The sequence below is a fragment of the Odontesthes bonariensis genome, chromosome 21 (assembly GCF_027942865.1).
Source record: "Odontesthes bonariensis isolate fOdoBon6 chromosome 21, fOdoBon6.hap1, whole genome shotgun sequence".
Taxonomy (NCBI): Eukaryota; Metazoa; Chordata; class Actinopteri; order Atheriniformes; family Atherinopsidae; genus Odontesthes; species Odontesthes bonariensis.
The window spans coordinates 9,323,230-9,344,108 of NC_134526.1; the positions used below are offsets into that span (position 1 = coordinate 9,323,230).

General features: G+C 41.1%; 2 protein-coding genes and 1 non-coding gene across 7 annotated transcripts in view; 2 read left to right on the forward strand and 1 right to left on the reverse strand.

The window, feature by feature from the left end:
* Positions 1 to 12,272, reverse strand: part of cacnb1 (calcium channel, voltage-dependent, beta 1 subunit) — a 35,265-nt gene extending 22,993 nt beyond the window's left edge. The window contains exons 1-2 of one of the 5 annotated variants that reach the window (XM_075454735.1): positions 11,984 to 12,266; positions 5,533 to 5,619 (exon numbers count right to left, since the gene is read on the reverse strand). In XM_075454735.1, coding sequence (XP_075310850.1) covers positions 5,533 to 5,619; positions 11,984 to 12,073 — 177 coding nt within the window. In that variant the 5' untranslated portion in view covers positions 12,074 to 12,266. Of the gene's footprint in view, positions 1 to 546; positions 829 to 5,532; positions 5,620 to 11,983 lie in introns of those variants that run through there. The other 4 variants (XM_075454736.1, XM_075454738.1, XM_075454739.1 and 1 more) reach the window with 4 other exon arrangements.
* Positions 6,208 to 6,279, forward strand: trnac-gca (transfer RNA cysteine (anticodon GCA)). Its single transcript has one exon. It is a non-coding gene; the product is annotated as a tRNA-Cys (tRNA).
* A 5,868-nt stretch (positions 12,273 to 18,140) lies between the features above and the next one.
* Positions 18,141 to 20,668, forward strand: rpl19 (ribosomal protein L19). The gene is made up of 6 exons (XM_075453167.1): positions 18,141 to 18,175; positions 18,543 to 18,649; positions 19,493 to 19,615; positions 19,763 to 19,883; positions 20,035 to 20,145; positions 20,475 to 20,668. Exons 1-6 carry the CDS (start codon positions 18,171 to 18,173, stop codon positions 20,596 to 20,598), a joined length of 591 nt encoding a protein of 196 aa, XP_075309282.1. The 5' UTR covers positions 18,141 to 18,170; the 3' UTR covers positions 20,599 to 20,668.
* Positions 20,669 to 20,879: the final 211 nt, after the last annotated feature.

The following is a 20,879-nucleotide window of genomic DNA, read 5'->3' on the forward strand; positions in this document are numbered from 1 at the left end:
AGATGGAAAATAATTGTTAAAAGTAATGCTAAATCATCCCACAGCCCTAACTGCAAACATTATGTAAAATCTATAACCAAACTGAGCCAATGAAATCTTGGTTTACTCCAGCTTTAAGTTAATCTGGCATCTCAGTGTCACTATAACCAGATCCAACCCAGGCCTGTCAGGGCCAGGGGAGACCACTGAAAGAAGCCCCCTGAAATGGCCACGGTCCTCGGATGGCTGGACAGGCAGAGCACAGCAAGAGGCAACCAGTGGGACTGGAGGTCTAATTAAAAACACAGCGCCTTTCCAGCAGCTGTGGCCCGGCCCAAAATGGAATCACACAGTACAGTCGGAAGAGGGGGAGCAAAGATAGTCGCAGACCGGGAGATACAATGCTATTGGAACATGACATAAAATTGTGTTTGTTTTTCAAAGGGAAAAAGCTCTACTGAACTTTCAAAACTCAGTCATTTTACACACAAGGCTTGCACAAAGTGCTTCCAGTTCAGTCAGATGCAGCTAAACGTGCAACTTGTCATTTATCCAGATCCTTCTTACCATAACAGGCCTTTGAATCCTCTCAGTCCTCTCCATACCTCGTTTGCCACGCTTGCCGCACCACGGCGAACCAAGGGGGCAACGCCAGACTCCACGGACAGAGTTTCCACTATATGTGTGTGTTTGTGTGCGTGTGATATCTGCCTGTCAGATTAACAAGTGCATGTGTGTGTTTGTGGGTGTGTGTGTGTGTGTGTGGTGTGTGTGAGAAGATGGAAAGCCAGAAAAGAGCGCTGTATGTCTGGAACTAAGAGAGCGCTCTCTTAACCTCCTACCACTTCACACACGCCCACCCCCCACCTTCACAACCCAGAGGAACGTGAACCTTGTGAAGAGGAAGGGAGCTCGAGCTGGCTGGGGGTCAGGTTGCAGGACTTGTGCTACATGTGCAAACTGGGGAAATATATTTAGCCTTGGCTGGGCAGAAACAGGGACGTGAACACACTGAGACCCAGAAGGAGGCTTGGTATGCAGCCGTCAGCCATTCAATGCCCCAGCTGACGTGGGAGAGGACTGGGCAGTGCCCAGGGAAACCCCCTCCCCTCTTTTTGCTCCATTCTCCCTGTCAGTCCTGATCTCATTCTTCACAACATCTCTGTCTTTTTGTCTATTTACCGGATAAAGGAATGAGACGAGGGATTAATATAGAACTAGGGAAGAGAGAGAAAGGAGGGTGAGTCAATGGTTCATTGCTGCAGTAGCGAATTGAGGACATGAAGAACAACGGTCTGGATGTTACACTTTGAAGCAGCGAGGGCTTCTTCTTTGAAGTACCTGTCGAATATCGCAGCTAAAAATCAATTACCCAATACGATTAGCCTCCAATATTTCTGGAACACATTACTTGATTTCATCTATGTAATTGCAGTAAGATATACTTTGGAAATGACCCTGCCGTCTCGAATCACGACACTAAAAGAGAGCAGTCTACAAGCAGATAATTGTGGCTCGAAGGGGAATAGTGGCAGTGGTAGAGGGAGTCCAACCTTTCCACTAGAGGGCGACTTCTAACTAATGGCAGCGGCTTACCTGGTCATAGCCCCTTCCACCTCGTCATTCCTTGTCTTTGTAGTATGTGACAACATAATCAGCTGGGGAATGAGAAAAAAATAGTGTGCTGCCAACAGATCCCAAGTTGGCTCCTTGACCTGCCAGATGAACAATGTGGACTATAGGGACTCAGAGTTTAAACCCTAAAAATATTTCCTATATGGCTGCCAGGACTTCTTTATGAGGGGAATGAGCGGCTCCGGGTCTTCTAATAGTTGATACAGGTTAAATCAGTATATCCGTTTCCAAACAAAAATTATTTTCCAGCAGGATATCTAACAAATGCAAGAAGCTTTAGTTTCACATTAGGCTCTAAACCTTCCACACCATGTCAATTACTCTTCATAATGTTCATTCAATATCTGTTTGGCAGTTAAAGCCCTGAGTATTAAGATGTCACAGTGGGGAGATGACAGAAAATGAAGGTAGAGAAACATGATGATCACCATGTTTGTAATGCAGATGGTAAATGATAGCAGCATCCTTTTTTTTTACCCGTGTTTCCCACTTCCCGCTAAAGTTTTGAACAGACTATTAGTATTATTGTGTTTCAGTCTCTTTGCAGAGGAGGATAAAGTTCATCTTAGCCTTCAGGCCCCCTGAAGGACTCTCTGTGTGGACCTCAACCTTCAGAGGATCTATCAGTATCTGCTACACATTTATCATTAAAAAACACCCTCTGATTTGATTAGCGATATTACTTCAGTAGATTATTGGTTATTTCTAACTGGTTTGATGATTGCATGCATGTTTTCTGGCTGTTAATGATATGTATATACTGAAAGAAAATGACAACTTTACTTAATCCTGCTGAAACAACAGGAAACATGCTATCTGGTTGACACCGCTGCAGCAGACAGCCTGTTTTCGCGCTCCTGAAGACAGAGTGTGTATTTGTTGAACTTGACACACAAACTACACAGGACGCACCCACACACACACACACTCACACACACACACCCACACATGAGCAAACACAAACCCATAGAAACATCCTCTGCTTCGTCTCTCCATCCCACTGTGCCTGCACACAGGGGGAGAGTCAGTAGCCTGGTTGCCATGGAAACCAGGCCGAGTGTACCAGCCGGCTCTACTGTTGGTTGATTGTGGCTCTCATGCATTTGTGTGTGTGTGTGTGTGTGTGTGTGTGTGTGTGTGTGTGTGTGTGTGTGTGTGAGTGTGTGTCCAATGAACGAGTGTGCGCTTGCGTAGGCGTGTGTGAGACTGTAAAGCCTATACAGGGCTCCGCTTTCAGCTGTTCCGCCAATATCGGCTACATGTACAAAAACCTATACGACGCCTGTAGGCTTCTCTTTCTGTTCAGTTTTAAAATGGTTTCTATGAACACGTGAAAAGACTCCATCCAATTTCAAATCTCTGACCCTCCCACTGCCAGCATTAATGAGTAAAATGATGGGCAAAAACATGGGACTTGTGAGCATATTTCCCTCTCGCAACAGGTGACGTGGCCCTCATACAGCGGGAAAGATTAAGACTTCTGCCTTCCTGTGGGCTGCAGTGCACGTGGCTCTTCTCCACCCTGAGTTAATAAAGGAAAAGGCAGTGGGATGGGGGATATATGCCGGCGAGAACGCAGCTAACCTTTAGAAACCACAGGAGAGTTCAGATCCCTGAGTCTACCAACAGTGATGGGATTTTTTTTTTCGATGCAACACCAGTACTGAACAAGTAAATGTCATTCAGCACGGGGCACATCATTTCCTCTCACAAATGAAGAGGTCAGGTGGAAAAGGGGGGCTTGTTTAGCTGCGACACAGCGTGGATTTGAGAAATGTCATGTCCAGACAAGGACTGCTGCGGGGGTCATATGTGTGTCATGCCTGAAACCAACCTCCTCTTCACCCATCCTTAGGAGGAAAATTAAGCTCTGCTGCTGAGCAGATTGCAGATTTACAGATTTACTGAACACATCGATCAACAGAGTCAATACATCTACAGGTTGGGAGGGGTCAAGGTCAGAGGGGATCCCTGAAGGGTGAATCTAACACCTGGGGAATGTTGGTTTATCATCAGCCCTGGATGAGTTTCTGCTGATGTCTCACAGTTCCAGCTGTTACGATGAATTTGTGTAATTGCAGTTTAAGAGTTTCATTGTTATCTTGACTGCTGTTATCAAAGTATTTCGTCTGTGAGGGGCCTGTGTTTCACACAGATGAAGAGAGGAAGATCTGTCTAATTTAAAGACAACAAAATAAAGGGTTTTTGGGCACTTAGATGATCTAATAGCAGACAATCTGAAGGGAAAACTGACTGGGTAATCACAGTGACAACAGAAAATGCCACCAGTGCAGTAAAAATGAACCTCTGTGACACTTTCTGAGATATGTATCTTGCACTTATCGAAGGCGCAAGTTTATTTTTTGAAGACTGCCTTTGTTTGGAATTATCCCCTTTTGGGGTGAGCTTGGCGCTATATAAATAAAAAAATGAACTGAATTGAATTGAATTGTGGGATTTCACTGTCAATCCAGCTAATGTTGGTAGTTATGCAGAAACAAAGCCCACAGCTTGGTTGAATCTGCAGTGACTGAAATGTTTAGAATGACACTGAATTTGGTTTTAGCTTGTAAGAGTAACACTGTGTGGGTGAGAAAGAATCAATCATCTACAGTTTCACAAATAAATGTTCTGACATGTTTGTTGTTGCTTTGCTGCAATAATGATTCAGAATGAAATGAAAATAAGTCTGAAAGAAAATAAAAAAAACTTGTAGATCCCTACCCGTCCCTCTCTGCTGTGCTTCAGCTCTGCCTCCAAAGCCCTTCACTGCAGAGGAGGCTGTTATGCACTCACTAACTAGTAACTATAGCAACTGTAGTGGTGGCAGTTGTTAGACACTCTTCTGGTAATTCATGGTGGATTCTTGCAAATGGAATTAGGAGCACAAAGAGGAGCCAGAAGAACCAGATTTGTTCTTTTCTTATTGTCTCGTGTTGTACTGTCAGCGGATGGTGATAGTTTCAGCAAATATGACAAAAGGTTTTTGTTATTCAAGAGACCAAGATTCAGGAGAGTTAAAGTGTCATAAAACTACTTATTATAATTGGATTGAATGGTAAGCATGCCAAAATATAGAGCTACTGATAAATGGGGCAGCTTTGTTGGTAAAATAGTCATCTTTCAACTGGAAGGTGTGTGCAGCTGTGTATATGTGTGTGATATGTATGATAATACATCTGTGTGAATGAAATATGCATGTAAAGTGCTTTGTAGAGCCTGGATGAGGTGTTATATGAGTATGTGCCGTTTATATAAGGCAGAAAGTATCACATTTTCATGTTTAAGAAGCAAAAAATAGTAAATCCTTGACAAATGACTTAACCCGTCATTCAGCCCCGATGCAACACACGCTTGCTTCTACCCTATCAGCCTTCGATGACGTGAATGTTGCATTGTGGTTCAAGACATTTTCAAGATGTTTTTTTCTTTAGACATTGAAAAACCAAAGGGGCAAAGACCATTTGAAATGAAAGCTGAATGCCTAGTCTTGAACTATTTTTCATTTTATGTTTCTAGTTTCTTCAGAGGCTGAGAAATAAAAGGCTTTCATGGACAATGTCGAGGTTCCTAGAGAACCTTCAGGTTTTATAAAGCTTTTTAAAACAAATAAGTAAATTAGGCAAAGGCCTTAAAATGAAAACGGCTGATAATCTTCTGGATTTATTAAAAGACTAATAATTAAAATTTTACTTCTTGTCTGAAAATTGAATTAATTACTCATAAAAAAAAAACAGCTGCAAAGACATAAAAGTAATGTACAGTATTCATATGTTAAGCAAAGCCACCGACTTACTGGCATTAAAAGTCCTCACTTTAATTAAATGAAAGCATTCATCATTAAATAAGACGAGAGGAAAGCTGACATTGGGTGCCCTGATTAGCAGTCTGAGAGAAGGATTAAGTATGAAATGTTACCTGTCGGACAAAGCTGTTTGAGGTTGTGTCAGAGGAGGTGCTTCCATCTGAACGCTTAAATCGGCTCTTCCTCTTGGCGTACTTTCCCTGAAAGGTTGGAGAGCAGGACGGGGGGCGGGGGTAGGAGGGTTTGGAAAGACAGAGGAAAAACAGAGAATGTTTAATCAGGTTTCTCTACATTATTCTTCTTGACATATTTCTTAGAAAACATCGTTTCCTTGGAGCATGACTGCTATTAACATTTGGCATAGCATTTGAGAGAGCCTCTGAAGATGATCAAAGCAGTCAGATAGAGCCAGAGATAAAGCAGCAAGAGTCCCAGACCACAGAGGAAGTCGACCAGGGAAAATGAGCCCAGTGTGTTCATGAACAGCCTTCATTACTTGTCATTTTTCATGTTCTGATGCAAACTGGGACCTTGTAATCTGATTGGCAGACCTCAGGCAAATAATGGCCTACTCAGGTTCGGCAGAGGCCACGCATTGCATTATGAGCCCACCCAGCCCACATCGCCATGGTTACACAATGCTGACTAATCACGTTTGTTGGCAATGAGATAGCTGGCTATTTGAGCATGAAAGGAGAGCAGGTGGTGAAAGATAAACACACTACATCAAACGTACAGAAGTTGTGCAGGATGGTTAAGATTCACACTCCTGAGCACAGGTACACATGGGGGGTATAGCTCAGTGGTAGAGCATTTGACTGCAGATCAAGAGGTCTCCGGTTCAAATCCGGATGCCCCCTGTTTTTCAGATGGTGCTCACACCTTAGCAGCACCAGCTGGAGGATTGCATATTAAAGGGCTTATGTGGTGCATGTTTTATCGTGTTTACACATTTCTAATGTGACTCATGATCAAATTCAAGGCATTAAAGCAAATCTGAAAAAGCATATGCACTTAAACAGTGAGGTAACCTTTAAGTATTCAAAATGATTCATTCAAATATTGGACAGTCTTTCATGTAAACTATCATTCACACTATGAAAAGCAATTAAATTCATCCACTGGCCGCTCATGGTTTCCTGATTGTAAACCAGTCAGTCCCACATTTTCCTACGCACACATTCACACCAAAGTAAACACTGAGCGACTGTTTTGAAATTGTCCAAATGTCTGTTTATATAATAGCGATTATTAAACTTGCAGAAGATATCAACTGACAGATTAACAACTGATCCATAATAATTGTCCTCTACTCATAGTCCGACATCAGCGATGTGCCCAATAACAGTAAATTTGTTCTGGTCACTAGTTTTCAATGATAGAAGTGAATGTGAGATGATTATGTTCATATGCAAAAATAAAGCATGACATCACCGTTGGCATCTGTCCACCAACATTGCACTGACTGAAAAAGATGCTGTGGAATTTTTTTAAATGTTCTGTGAACTGATGACACTAGAAAGTTTCAATACAAGCTGGTTTGTGTCTGTATACATTAAATATTTAAAAAATGTGATGGTGTTAAAGAAAAATTCATAACTTTTACCAGCATGGTTTTTGGGTAATTTAGATCACATGCATCAACATTTACTGTGTTGTGACTCTCATCAGATAGAAGACTTTACTTGTTAACCAGATGCTGATAAGCATTCAAGTTATTACCTGTTTTCATTAGTTTTTAACAGCAAGTTAGGACACCAGGGAGAGATCATCTACCAGTCTGGATATTCAGGTCTCTGCTAAGTCCATGCAGACTGAATGATGTTGCAGCACAGCTGCAATGATGAAAAGAGAAGAAGGACACAAGCCCCCATTGGCTTAAAGTTGGCTTTAAGGGGGAAGGGGGGGGGGGGGTCATATTCCTTAGCCTGACTACATCATACTCACGATTCTAGTCAGAATGTGAGTCTGATACCGCTCGATAGAGTTTTGAGTATGGGGCGTGTTTCAACCGAACCAGGAGAAAAAATGCCTCTTCGCTCAATTGGATAGACCTACAACCAATCAGAGCAACGTAGTATGTGACGTAGATTAAGCGACACACACTTGTTGTAGGAAGGACGGCAAAAACATCTTTTCTATCGATAAAAGCCTTTATCGCGTTCCTCTGTTCGTCTTTCAAAATGAATGCAATGTGGAGATCCTGTAGAACAGACTCGATGGCAGAATCTACACACCCTAGCTCTCCAGCGGCAGCCATGTTTGTTTCAAACGAAGTCAAACTAAGCGCTCTTTAGTGACGTAGTCGATAATGTCCCTGTTGATCATCTGTCCATCATCGTATAAAGCCCGCCCTGGCAATCTGATTGGGTCGACTGATTCTATGTCGGGCATAATGATTTCCCAACTGAGCAGAGCCAGACCGAACTTCCCGACCAAATATTTTATGGGCGGGGCTAAGTTCGGCTGGCACCCAGGCTACATATTCCCATCACTTCTAATCGAAAAAGGAGCATTTATGTCCCTGTAACTGTTCCAAATATCTCCTCTTTTAATCACTAGTTTATCAGTTCACCTGCCTCACTTCCTACTTGTATCCATGCTGCTGCCTGAGTTTTGTTTTTTACTTTTGAAGTCATGAGGTCGTATGTTCATTTAAGTTCTGCTGTGTCTCTATTTTATTTACTAAGTTCCCCTTTGTTTCTCCCACCAACCTGTCTCTGTGTCTCAAAATCCCAAATCCTCCCCATGGCCTTACCCTTCCATTGTGTAGAGGTAAGGTGCCTCTTTTCTTTTAGGGATGAAGAAGTAGTGGTCAAGTAGCCCTACAAATAAAGCATTAGGGGTAATTTGGATGGTTTGATGAATCTGAGCGAGTGGCCATGACTTGTGGAGTAGGGGTCAATTCTTGAACCTCTTCTGTTTAACTTGTATATGCTCCCTTTGGGCCAGATATTGCAGAACTTTAACATCAATTATCACAGTTATGCAGACGATACACAACTTTATGTGTCTATGTCACCAGACGACTGCAGCCCAGCAGACGTACTGTGTCAGTGCCTGAAGGAAATAAACACCTGGATGAGAGAGAATTTTCTACAATTAAATGAAGACAAAACTGAGATCATTCTGTTTGGTAGCAAAGAGACGAGGGTCAGCGTTGGTAAATATCTTGAGACTCGGGACCTTACAATCACTGACCAAGTTCGTCACCTCAGAGTGTTGATAGACTCAGATCTGACTTTCAGCAGCCACATCAAAGCTATCACCAAGGCAGCTTTTTACCATCTCAGAAACATCAACAGAATTAAAGGGTGTCTCTCCCAAAAAGACCAGGAGAAACTCATCCATGCATTCATCTCCAATAACTGGACTTCCCAAAAAGAGCATTAAACATCTGCAGCTCATCCAGAACGGTGCTGCTGGAGTTTTAACCCGGACTAAGAGATCTGAACACATCACACCAGTTTTAATATCTTTACACTGGCTTCCAGTCAGTCACAGAATAGATTTTAAAAGCCTGCTGATGGTTTACAAATCCCAGAACGGTTTAGGCCCAAAATACATCTGTGATATGTTCAGAGAATATAAACCCAGCAGAGCACTTAGATCCAAGGACTCAGGCCAGCTGGTCCAGTCCAGAGTCCAGACTAAACATGGAGAAGCAGCATTTAGCTGTTATGCTGCCAACAAGTGGAACAAACTGCCAGTGGAGATTAAACTTTCACCAAATGTAGACATTTTTAAATCCAGGTTAAAAACATTTCGTTTCTCATGTGTCTATGCATGAAATCTGCACGATATATTTTAACTTATCTAGACTGTTGCTTGTTTTTAATCATTTTAATTCATTTTAATTATTTTATTTGTTTCTCCTTATGTTCTTTAATGTATTTTTAATGCTTCTTCCACTCCCCGCTGTAATGCCTTTATTTTATGTAAAACACTTTTAATTGTTTTGTACATGAAATGCGCCATACAAGTAAACTTGACTTGACTTAGATGATCCTAATTTCTTTGGTCTCCAAAAGAAAATGAGCACTTTACCTCTGCAAAATGGAGAGGTATGACCAAGGCTATGAGGATGAGCGGTGATGATGCAAAATAAGTCTTAATGTGCTTTTAATGTAAGTAAAGAAGGGATGAAATCCCCAGTTGTCCCTCTTTATAAAGATTTATTGACATTTTTGTCTAAAGCTGCCTAATGTGAGTTGTTTTAGCAAAATTCTCCTCCTCCACTTACATTTCACTAAAACAAAATGGGGAACTTTACAGTTAATCAGCATTTAAGACACTTATTCTTTGGATTTAACTGTACATGCTGGAAACAGTTGACGAATTCTTAAATTCAAAGACTGGTGGAATGACTTCTATTGTGAAAAATCTCCATCAAATGATTCCTTTGGTTGCTGACCAAGCGGTCAAGTTATGCTTTGTGTAAAAGCTTTTTTCAACAGACCAATGTGAACATTGTTCTCCAATTTCTCACCCTATAAGTGCCTAATGCTAAAGATTTCGATGTGAGCAGTAGGAAACAAACTTGGAGAGGTTGGGAGCTTTTTACCTGCATGAACAGGTCTCGCCTTGCATATCTGAGGGCTGGTTCAGTGTTATTTGTGGCTTACACACTCTTTTTACCTCATCAATAAAATTCAGTCAACTGGCTTGTCAACAATTCTCTATGAAAGTGATATGAAATGTAAGAGGTCAGCTTTCAACAAAACCAAAAAGCAGCTCTTCAGTCATGGATGAAGACTAAGAATGGTGCAAGTATTCTATATCACATGGTTACTGTGTTCATTTGGCTGCAGATAGGTCCCCATGGTTTTAAGGCTCGAGATGATGAATTGGCACCAGATATCTCAGCAAATAAGAATTTATGTCTTAGGCAAGGAACTCGAATAAGTCCCTTGTTCTGAAAGCAGTGGAGGTGGCAAACTATTAGAAGTTGAAAAAGCTGTGTTGGTACCAGTTGAGTGTGCTTGCTTGGAGGTATCTCTGCAACCAAATGGAGCTGGTTCCTGTCAGGAAAGGGCAGAGAAATGCCAGAGGAAGTAGGGAGGGGAGGCTTCCTGTTGGTAAACATCCTCCTCGATTAAGTGTATAATTAAAAAGGGTGTTGTGTGTATGAGTATGAGGCTTTAAACACGGAGGGTGGTTGGTGGCAGGGTGCATGGTACCATAACTTCAACTTTAAACTCTTTCAGGCAGAATCCTAAATGCATTATTCTGCTCAGAGATTCACACTGATCTGCAATCTGACCGCACTCAGCAGACACAATCTTTAATCTAAGACACCCTAAAGCACTGTATCAGGATGAGTTCTTGTCTAGCAGTTCATTTCTTCTTCTGTGGTGGTGCAGAAAACTCAGAGCATCTACTTCAGGATGTAAGAAGTGCTTTTTCCTGCTCGTCTCTCAACAGCAGAGTGTAAAAAGCAAACAACATCGTGACCTCCTGCATGTCAACATGAGGTTTGCATTTGATTGATCTGAGGTGCCACACGAACACATAAAAACACACACACACACACAAAGCCCTGCCGCATGGCATAAGGAGGTTGTCCATCTGTTTCTCACCGCAGCCTCTCAGCAGATAAAAACCAGATTTCTAAAAACAAACATCACGAGGTGAGATAGTGAGAGCAGGATGAACATAGTGGGAAACTCTAAAAGGATGGAGAAGGAATCAGAAGAGCTGAGGGGGAAGAAAGAGATGAGAGGGAGCTGGGAAGAGTGGGAGTAAAGAGGAGAGAGTAGGACTTGGCATGGTTTTAAGCACTAAATGTCTGTGATGAGATTTTTTTTTTCCTTCTCCAGAGAGACAATGACTGAGCTCAGTGTGGGTGTGTTTGTTCTAGATTTTTTCATCCATTTACAGAGTTATGACTAAACATGCCAACAACATCAAGTCCTTTCCAATAAACCAGCACCTACTTGTGGCTATAAAAAGAGACCATCAAGAGATGAGACGTAAAATTGAGAATAACTATCAAGTTTTTAAAAGGGAGGACCTATTGAAAAATAGATTCTATGTAAGATTCAATATAAAATCAATAACTTTACAGTAGCTCTTATTAAAAGGCTTCACCAGCCTGTCCTGATTCATCAGAAACCGGCTTAAATCTTTTCAGTCTGGTCAGATCAACAGTTTGTCTCACATCAATCTGATCAATTACAGATTAATTAAACAGAGGTGTGGTTTTCGTTGCATCATGGTCACACACAGCACAGACTTAAAACCAACACAATTATAGAATAAGTACAAACCAAGAATCCAAATATAAATCAAATGCCCAGCCAGAGAAAAACTACAACATATCTTCCTTTTTTTTTTAAATAATTCATTTGATTAAATGAAAGCTTTAGTCAGTGCACACAAGCATTTTAGATTCCCAGAAGCAATTTAGGCGACTTGATAGTCGAACAACCTGTTAATCCAGAAGTGAAGCAGCTTTAGACCTTAAAAAGCCCGATGATGCTTAAACACAATATAATCCCCACTGGATATTTTCAGACTTTTATCACAATATTTGAGCTATTTCACCAGATTCTGCGGTCTTACCTGCGTGTGTGGATGATGGTCGAACATGTCCATTTGGATCTCCTGGGTTGAGGTCGAAGGCGTCCTGGACATACTACCTTTCTGTACCATTTGATTTCACTTAAAAAAAAAATCTATTTCAGTTTCGTGTGTTTATGATGGTGTCGACAGTTTCATCTTTTTTTTCCCCCTCTTCTCTCTGTCCAGGGAAGGTGAAGCCGTTGATGTATCAGAGGTGGTTGGTAAAATAATGGCAACAGCTGCCTCCCTCCAGCCTATAGCGTTACACACTGGCTCACCGAGCTTTACAAGAGAGTCAAGTCAACGGAATGACGCGCACACGCATCCGGTTATGGAAATAAAAATAATTGAGATACATCAAATGTAAATTCAGAGGTGGCTGACATAAGTTAAGGTTAAAGTGCAGGGTAATATAAAGTAGTCAAATGTTACATTATTCTAGATTTACCTCGACAGTTTTAGGCACTTCAACTGCATGAGATGATGAATTTGGCATCTGATCGATTTAAAATTGATTCTGCAGCTGGATAATGAGCCTAAACATCCAGCCAGAGCAACAAACAGAACAGAGACAGAGAGCCCTGATCTCCAGTCAGCATGAGATGACACGGACAGACACAAGACGCAAAGAAAGCCCAAATTTAGAGAAACTATAGATCTGGGATATAATGATGGCTTATACCTGAAAACAGCGCAATGAAAAAAAGAAGTTTGCGACTGAAAAGCATGAATAGAACCATAAAAATGTGTGCGACTGTGCATATATTCTGAAAGCAGCATTCTTTAAGTGCCGGTCTGTTTCTGTGGTTTCCTTTCTGACTTGACATCGTTTCTGTCTCCTGTGTGCGCTCAACAGACTCCAGCTGGAAGCCGAGGTCCACGCCCCGCTGAATAAACCCCACCTTCACTTATTGAGTGATGGAAGAGCAGCAGAGCTCCGGTGATGAAGGCTGGAGGCATTTATGCCGGGCTACTACTGCCCACGCTGAGATCCAGAAACCAGAGACCCCGCGGGCTTTATATGGAGGTGAGAATTGTTCTGTTTCACCTTTGTTTATTTCATGTTATTTCATTTTTTTTTCCAGCAGGGAGGCTCTGTGGCTCAACCCTCTATCATGTGGAGAAGAGGAGACTGATGCTGATGAGCAAAACACACAAGCTCCCCAGGGACTCTGGTCCAAAAATGACCTAATGTTGACCCCAGTCTGGGTGAGAGTATAGGGCTGGCTGAATGTTCCAGCAGAGGCAAAGCTTACCTGGTGCCCTGATCAATGCTTACAGTTTGAATTACATTACATTACATTACGGTCATTTTGCAGACGCTTTTATCCAAAGCGACTTATAATAAGTGAGTTCAACATCGGTAGGCTAAAGAACGTCAGGTCACAATAAATCATAAGTACATTTCCTTCCAAAACCAAACAGCTAAGAGCAAAACTAGTGCCAGACTACGTGCAATAAGTTAGGTACCTAGACAAATGGGAGAAAAAAGACAATTTAGAAAACAAATAAGTGCGTAGGAAGCCTCCAAGTGGACTGCTGCACAGATCCCAGACTTCCAAAGATGAATAGAGATTAAATGTGACAGACTTGGACGACAACACTTTCCTAAAATCAACACATGTAGTTCAATGTTTGAACTGGATTGAACTTTTACGATGTGTGACAACAACAAAAAGTAGCATGACAATTTGTAGGTTCTGTTGGTGCTCAAAAGACAGAAGTAGCTCATCTGCTCAAAAAGAAAGACCTGAGCCTCAATAAGTGTGCGTCAGGCTCGCCAAAACCAAGTAAAGTCAGCATACATGTACAAAATGTCTCAGCTGGATTTAAAGAGGATTTTATAAAAAGGTGTAGCTTGGATATTTTCTTCTTTTTAGACTATTCTTGTTTGTTTATAGTAGTATTGCGTTGCTCAGTCCTACAGTCCCAAAATTGGAGTTGATATTGTGAAAATGAAAAATCTATTAAACAATTTAATTATTTTCTTTATCTAAATTCATTCCATTATGGTTCGCTCTACCACCAAAAAAGATATGCTCGTCTTATATTTCACATATTATACTCTTATTTCTGATCTATCTCTATGTTTTATACTTTTTTGCATCATTTTCTATCTTTTTAATCAAATTTATGATTACTGCCGGGGACCAACACACCAAACAGAACACATTCCTTGTTGTTGTTGTTTAAACTGACCTGCAATAAAATGGATTCTGATTCAGGAGGCTTTTTGTGAAGAATTTTTACCTGATCTTCTCTGTCGTTTGATCATGAATCACATTTGAGCAAAGAAATTATACTTTTTGTGAAAGATTTTTACATCATTTCATTCTTTCTCACACAGGAAGCCAATGATAAAAACACCAGGCCACATTGCACCAATCAATGGGCCAATGCTACTTCAGATTTTTGCTTCATATTTGTCACCAAAATCATGTGCACAAACTTGGTGAAATTTTGTTTGAGCAGATTAGGAGGAAAACATATCTACATTTCTAACACCCCAGTTGATCTCAGCCATCATTATGCAAAACAGTGTACACACAAACACTCTTTGCTCAGTTTTGGTTGTGGAATATTTGTGTTTTTGTCAGCTGGTCTCAAATCTTCTGCTGCTGCAAAGCACTGCTCGGCTGTAGCAGAAAGGGTACAAAATATTTACAAAAGAGTTCACGTTTGCCTTTCAGAGTAAATTAACTGAGGAACTGACGCAGTTTCGTGCACCGTCCAAGTTTTACACCATAAGTAACTGCCTTCCATCTGCTGTTACTGCAAAAATGCATTAATCCATCATGCAGATTCAGTTTGTGCCACCTGGCTGAAAAGGAAACTCGAGTAAGGTCGAGGACAGTCCAAAACATTAAGCCTAAAGACACAAAAAGGCTCTATAATTGTGTTAAACTGCAGAGTGACATGGTAAATATTTGTCATTTGCTCACAAAATGCTCCTCAATGCGGTACATAGTTTTCAATTATCTGTAATGTCATGAAATTATGCTCACTATACGTACAAGGCTGAGAACTGGCATTGTCATAAAGTCACAAGGTTTGAACATCACGGCTCTCATTGATGACATCATATCGATCACATAAACCTGAATAAACAAAGGGGATTATTAATCCACCTCTCATAATAATCACCCAGTATGACATCTAATCTGTGTGACGTTGTCATCAGAGTTGATGACCATGGATTGAACGCCTACAAGATCCTCCTCTGCTGCAGCAGCTCATACTTCCCGTGAGCTCGTGGGAGGAAGCCTTCATAGAAACCTTTCCTCTTTTTAAAAAAAATAAAATTATCAGTGATTCACCGTTATACTATATTTTGATGGTCTCTGCGAGTCCCTGTGACTCTTGCAGCAGCTGGCCAACACACTCCTTCACAAAAAAACATCAAGTGCTGCAGGAGAACAGAGTTTCAGGCTGTCCTCAGCTGGATGGTTCACTTTCTCATTTCTCCGCTGTTGCCCGAGGTAACTGACTGGAGTGAGTCAGTGATGGTCGTCTTCAGCACACAATGCCTTCTTTGGTATTTTACTGACGCTTTACACAACAAATTTGCCCTAATATTTCATCCCTTCCCCTGCTGACGTTGTTTTGAGCCTGTTATTTTTCTTACTCCTGTGTTTTTGTTTCCTTCTTTGCGGGAATTGTGTGGTAACTGTTGTCTGTTACATGGACAATGGAAGTATGATCTCTAGATAGCAGTTTAAGGTCCTTCATTAAAGACATTCTGGTGAATAAACTACTTAAACTATGGGACTGCACTTGATGTCTGTCTTCATTGGAAGGCTTGAGCAGTTTCACCGCTGGTTCAGTGAAGCTGATGGTAAGAAGTGAGCTCATGGTCATGTGGTTGAGCTCACTGTTTTTCAGTTTCTTCGCTTGATTACTCAAAAAATAAGGAATGGACAAGGATGCAGGTTTTACCATCAGTTTGGCGTGACTCAACTTGGAAAAGATTCTGGATCTAGGATATTTTTTCTTGTCTTCAAGCGTAATAATGAACAAACTGGATGTAACAGATCACAATTTACAACATAAAAAACTCAGTTGAGAGCACGTTTGCCAGGAGTGAGTTTCAGATAGACACGAGTTTTACAACAACTAAGGTCTTTGCTATACACCTCCGGATACGGCTGAATAGGAAATGTCCTCATAATGCCACTCAGATGTTGCACTGCAAATGTGCACCTCTTTGTCCACAATCAATCAACCTGGAGTGTCATTTTGTAGCAGTTTGTCTCAGCCAATAAAGAACTATCTTTGCTGTATTGTTTGAGTTTGAATTGGTCAGACCATCAAACCCCAAAGATATGACGTAAACATACAAAGTACTTATGGAGAGCTACAAAATGCTTGTCAGGACTAATAATGCACCCATTTCCCATCAGCACACAGATAAGTTTCTTTAAGGCTTCTGCATTGCTTTTCTCTTGCTGGATGACGCATTCTTCTGATGTGACAAAAGTTGAAGCAGTGTAGTGCTTTGATGATTTCATTCGGTACTCTGGGTTACCCGAGGCAAAGAAGTCACACAAGTGGTCCTCGTGCACCCACATTGTATTGCCATGGAGATGGGCTGCTGCTCTGGAGGGCTGAGCCTGCAACAATAGCAGCCTTAATAAAGTAGCCGGTCAAATGGTAACGTACCAGTTGGCTATTTTTACAAGAGTCATCATAAGTACCCACCCACTACACCAACACACTGTTTCCGTTGTTCCCCTCTTAATAGAGGCCACTCAAAGATGTAGAACTGCATATTCTAATCTCTTCAAATGTTCAGAGTAATTTGAAATCTTTTTTATTTTCTAAATGATTTTTTACTCCCATGGAGGAGCTCATTTTAGACATCATCTTTGTGCTTAATGTTTCAATTGTAATACTATGTAGTTTAAGTATTTGCAAAGTGTGTCTTTTACACCCATCAAAGAGTGAATTTCACCCTGTATCATGAAGGGTTCCGACCGTACTCCAGTTCTGTGCAACATTTCTGGAATTATTTACACCTTTTTCTGTCGCTCCTGTCAGCTAACCACAGGCTCACCAAAACTGGACAATAGAAGATTGGAAAAAACACTGCCTGGTCTGACGAGTCTCGAATTCGAGTTAGGAAGCGCAATGAAAATTGAATTTCCGCTAACAGGTCAATTTGACTTAATTTGATGCCAAGTTAACTGAAATTTAACCTTTAATGCAAAATTAGCTTTTTACACAAGATAAAAGTGCGTACGTTCTATAAATATGTTAAATTTAATGCGTTAACGGATATATATATCTGTACGCATAGATATATACGTGTGTATGTATACATATCTATTTGTGTGTGTGTGTGTGTGTGTATATATATATTTACGAATAATTAATTAATTAATTAATTTGACAGCCCTTGTGTATTATGTATGACTGTACGTACTTATATATGTCCATCCCTTTATGAGCACAGTGTATCTTCTGATGGCTGCTTCCAGCAGGATAATGCACCATGTCACAAAGCTCATATAATTTCAAACTGGTTTCTTGAACATGACAATGAGTTCATTTTCATGTTTAATTTTAGCTTTTACTATTTTATCTCATTGCACAATGCTACTTAACTATACTATTTATTTTGATCCTCTTAATTGAAACAGGTTAACCCGAGTGCTGTATTGTAGGTTTGAAGGCTTCAGGTAGAATATTCATAACAGCTTGCTGAATAAAACCTTTCGGCTTATGATAAATTATACAAATACAAATTAAACAAATATGTGTCGTCACCATTTTAAAAATACAACACATTCAAACTGTATGAATGTTCCTTAAAACGAACGTATTTGTGTTATTTAGTGGGAGCCTAACTTTTCCAGTCTCAACACCGCCTCAATGTGGTCAGATATCAGAGTACATCCTTCACGATTTAACCCATAATGCATTAGAAAGGAAGTGGTTAGTTCCATTATTTTACTGGGGGGTTACTTTTAAAAAATAGAATTAGACTAACCTTCTCTCAGTCACCTTTCTACCCAGAGTATCCTCCAATATTACCAAATAATTGTCCTACAAAGTATGTATGGCAATAATGGTGGAGTGTGGCCTGAATTAGTAGCGAGTTGTTTCATTACCGCAGATGGACTCTCCTCTAAAATGGTATGTTCCAGTCTTTCTCTCGACTCTTCCTTTTCCTATTGAAGTAGCAGCCATGAGGTAGGATCGCTGTCGATGGGTCAAGAAAAGTCACAATTCAACAGTTTAAATGCACACAAGAAGACTTTATATTACTCACTAAGAAACTCGAGTGCCTTCTTTATAAATATGTACAAGTTGTACACCTCTTCATCGCTAAAATCCCACATATTAACGTGATTTTGAGTAACACGATGTAGCAAGACGGAGAAGCCATGTTGGCAACCCACCGGCTGGCTGTTGGATTTTAGCTGTGCGGCTAACAGCTACCCAGCTGTTGGTACTCGTGTTATAGCATTTATTTTAGTCCAATCCGTCATAGAATAACAGTTGTTTGCCAACAATTACCGTTGTTGTTTTAAAATGGTGTTTTCATTGTGTCCTGTAGCATGCTCAGGCTTCAGAAGAGGCTGGCCTCCAGCGTTCTGCGCTGCGGGAAGAAGAAGGTCTGGCTGGACCCCAACGAGACCAATGAGATCGCTAACGCTAACTCCCGTAAGTAACCTGTCGTGCAATTAACAGTCTTCCTCTTTATTGAAACGCAGATACAAATGGCCGTTGGCTACTGTCCTACTCAGTGAAGGTGCTGGTTGGATTCCCCACTATCCTCTAAAAGCATGTGCTCAACACACATGCAGTTAGGCTGCAGACTTCATACGATGTGTTCAGTTTATAGTGTGTTGGCATTTTAGAAACTGAGGCTTTGATCTTACTGACACAATGGTTCATTAAAGCCATCCAAACATATTTTGCAACCCACTTTTATATTTGAATACACCATAGGAACACTCGCTGCTGTTGCGAACTAGGTTGATCGACTTTTAGAGCTCTCAGAAATGTGTCTTTTGAACAAACATTAATAACCTTTTGTGCAAAACTGATGCTGGAGCTGCTTCAAGCAGGGGAAGCAATCATGAGAAGAATGTGATGGGAGCAAAACTGAATTAATTTGATTTATGTGATGGTGAATAATTCAGTTTCCCCATGCTTCTACTATTTAAGTCAACTTTGGTCCTGTACTAATGGTCATTGTTAATTATTGATCAAATTTGGGGTATCGTGGGGCTTCTGCCAGAAGGTATGGCAGAACAGTTCACTGCTGTAACCAGCTTCACATACTCACTGGAGAGGCAGATAAATATGTCCGATAGAATATAGTAAATCTGGGAATTACATTAACGTGTATGCTCTGTTTTCACCTCATCAAAACAAGTTTGACCCTGCTGTAGCTCAATCAGCTCTACTTTGTTTATCTTGATTATATCTTATGTGGACACTTTCTCTGTCCCATAAAGCCACGCAGGTGTATTTAGCTCACTTGGTTTCTTTTGTCTTCAGGTCAGCAGATTCGTAAACTGGTGAAGGATGGTCTTATCATTCGCAAACCTGTTACGGTCCACTCCAGGGCCCGTTGCCGCAAGAACACGCTGGCACGCCGAAAGGGAAGACACATGGGAGTTGGTATGTTGAAACTCAAGTTTGTGACAGATTGGGATAGTTAAAGTGTGAGAGATGCACTTAAGCTGATGTAAATGAGTGACCAAACTAACCTGAGATCAGCCTGTTAGTGCTTCTTCATTGATCTGTATTCTTAACGTCTGTATCCAGGTAAGAGAAAGGGTACAGCCAACGCCCGTATGCCGGAGAAGTTGTCCTGGATGCGCCGCATGAGGATCCTGCGTCGTCTGCTGCGTCGCTACAGGGAGTCCAAGAAGATCGACAGGCACATGTAGGTTCTTGATCACTTCAAGGATTGTTGCAATTTTCCATGACCGTGCACAGCAATGGGAGATCAGGTTCATATCGTCTTCTATGGTGTCTTACATGTGCACCCGATCTATTTTGGCCATTAATCGGTTTGTCGCCATTCACTCCTTCAGGTACCACAGCCTCTACCTGAGGGCCAAGGGTAACGTGTTCAAGAATAAACGCATTCTTATGGAGCACATCCACAAGCTGAAGGCAGACAAGGCCCGCAAGAAGCTCCTGTCGTAAGTATTCTTCTCAGTGTGTGAATTAGCCTCCTTTATTTGGAAGTATGAGGCCTGTTGTAGCTTTTTTTCTTTATTACATTATGTCAGTATTGGTTACATTTAGCTGTGCTCTACATTGTGTTGGTCAGTAGAAACATTTGGTGCATCATCCTTTAAGGGCCTTCGCATTTTTCAGATGTTTTAGCTGAGTCCACTCAAAAAAAAACAAACAACTATCATAACAAAAATATAACACTCGTATAGTTGCATTGAATTTACTATTGAAGACGAACAGATGACCTGCGACTCTAGCACTGTATGAACACAATCCTCTGTCTGTCCTGCAGGGACCAGGCCGAGGCTCGTCGTACAAAGACAAAGGAGGCCCGCAAGCGCAGAGAAGAGCGTCTCCTGGCCAAGAAGGAGGAGATCATCAAGAACTTGTCCAAAGAGGAGGAGACCAAGAAGTGATCTGGCTCTTTGTGTCCTGCCTGACTGTGCCATCTGTCAAGTGCCGACAATAAAAGTGTACATAAAGACACTGAAAGTCTCCTGTGTTTACTTCCTTAATAGTGCAGTTACTTCATCAGCAGAGTGAACAGCCATGAATTCATGATCAGGGCCCTCATTGAATATTCATCCTCTGATGTGCAACAGAGTAACACTAGTTATGTTTTATTATGTGACCAGACTCTGTACAAAAGGCTTTGAATACATAGTTCATTATCATGTGAGGGGCAAATCATTTAAAG

Bases quoted from the DNA above. Each gene is read 5' to 3' on its own strand.
- rpl19 (XM_075453167.1), top strand. The intron at 19,884-20,034 runs GTAGGTTCTTGA...TCACTCCTTCAG, and splicing joins AAGAAGATCGACAGGCACAT to GTACCACAGCCTCTACCTGA. The intron at 20,146-20,474 runs GTAAGTATTCTT...TCTGTCCTGCAG, and splicing joins GCCCGCAAGAAGCTCCTGTC to GGACCAGGCCGAGGCTCGTC.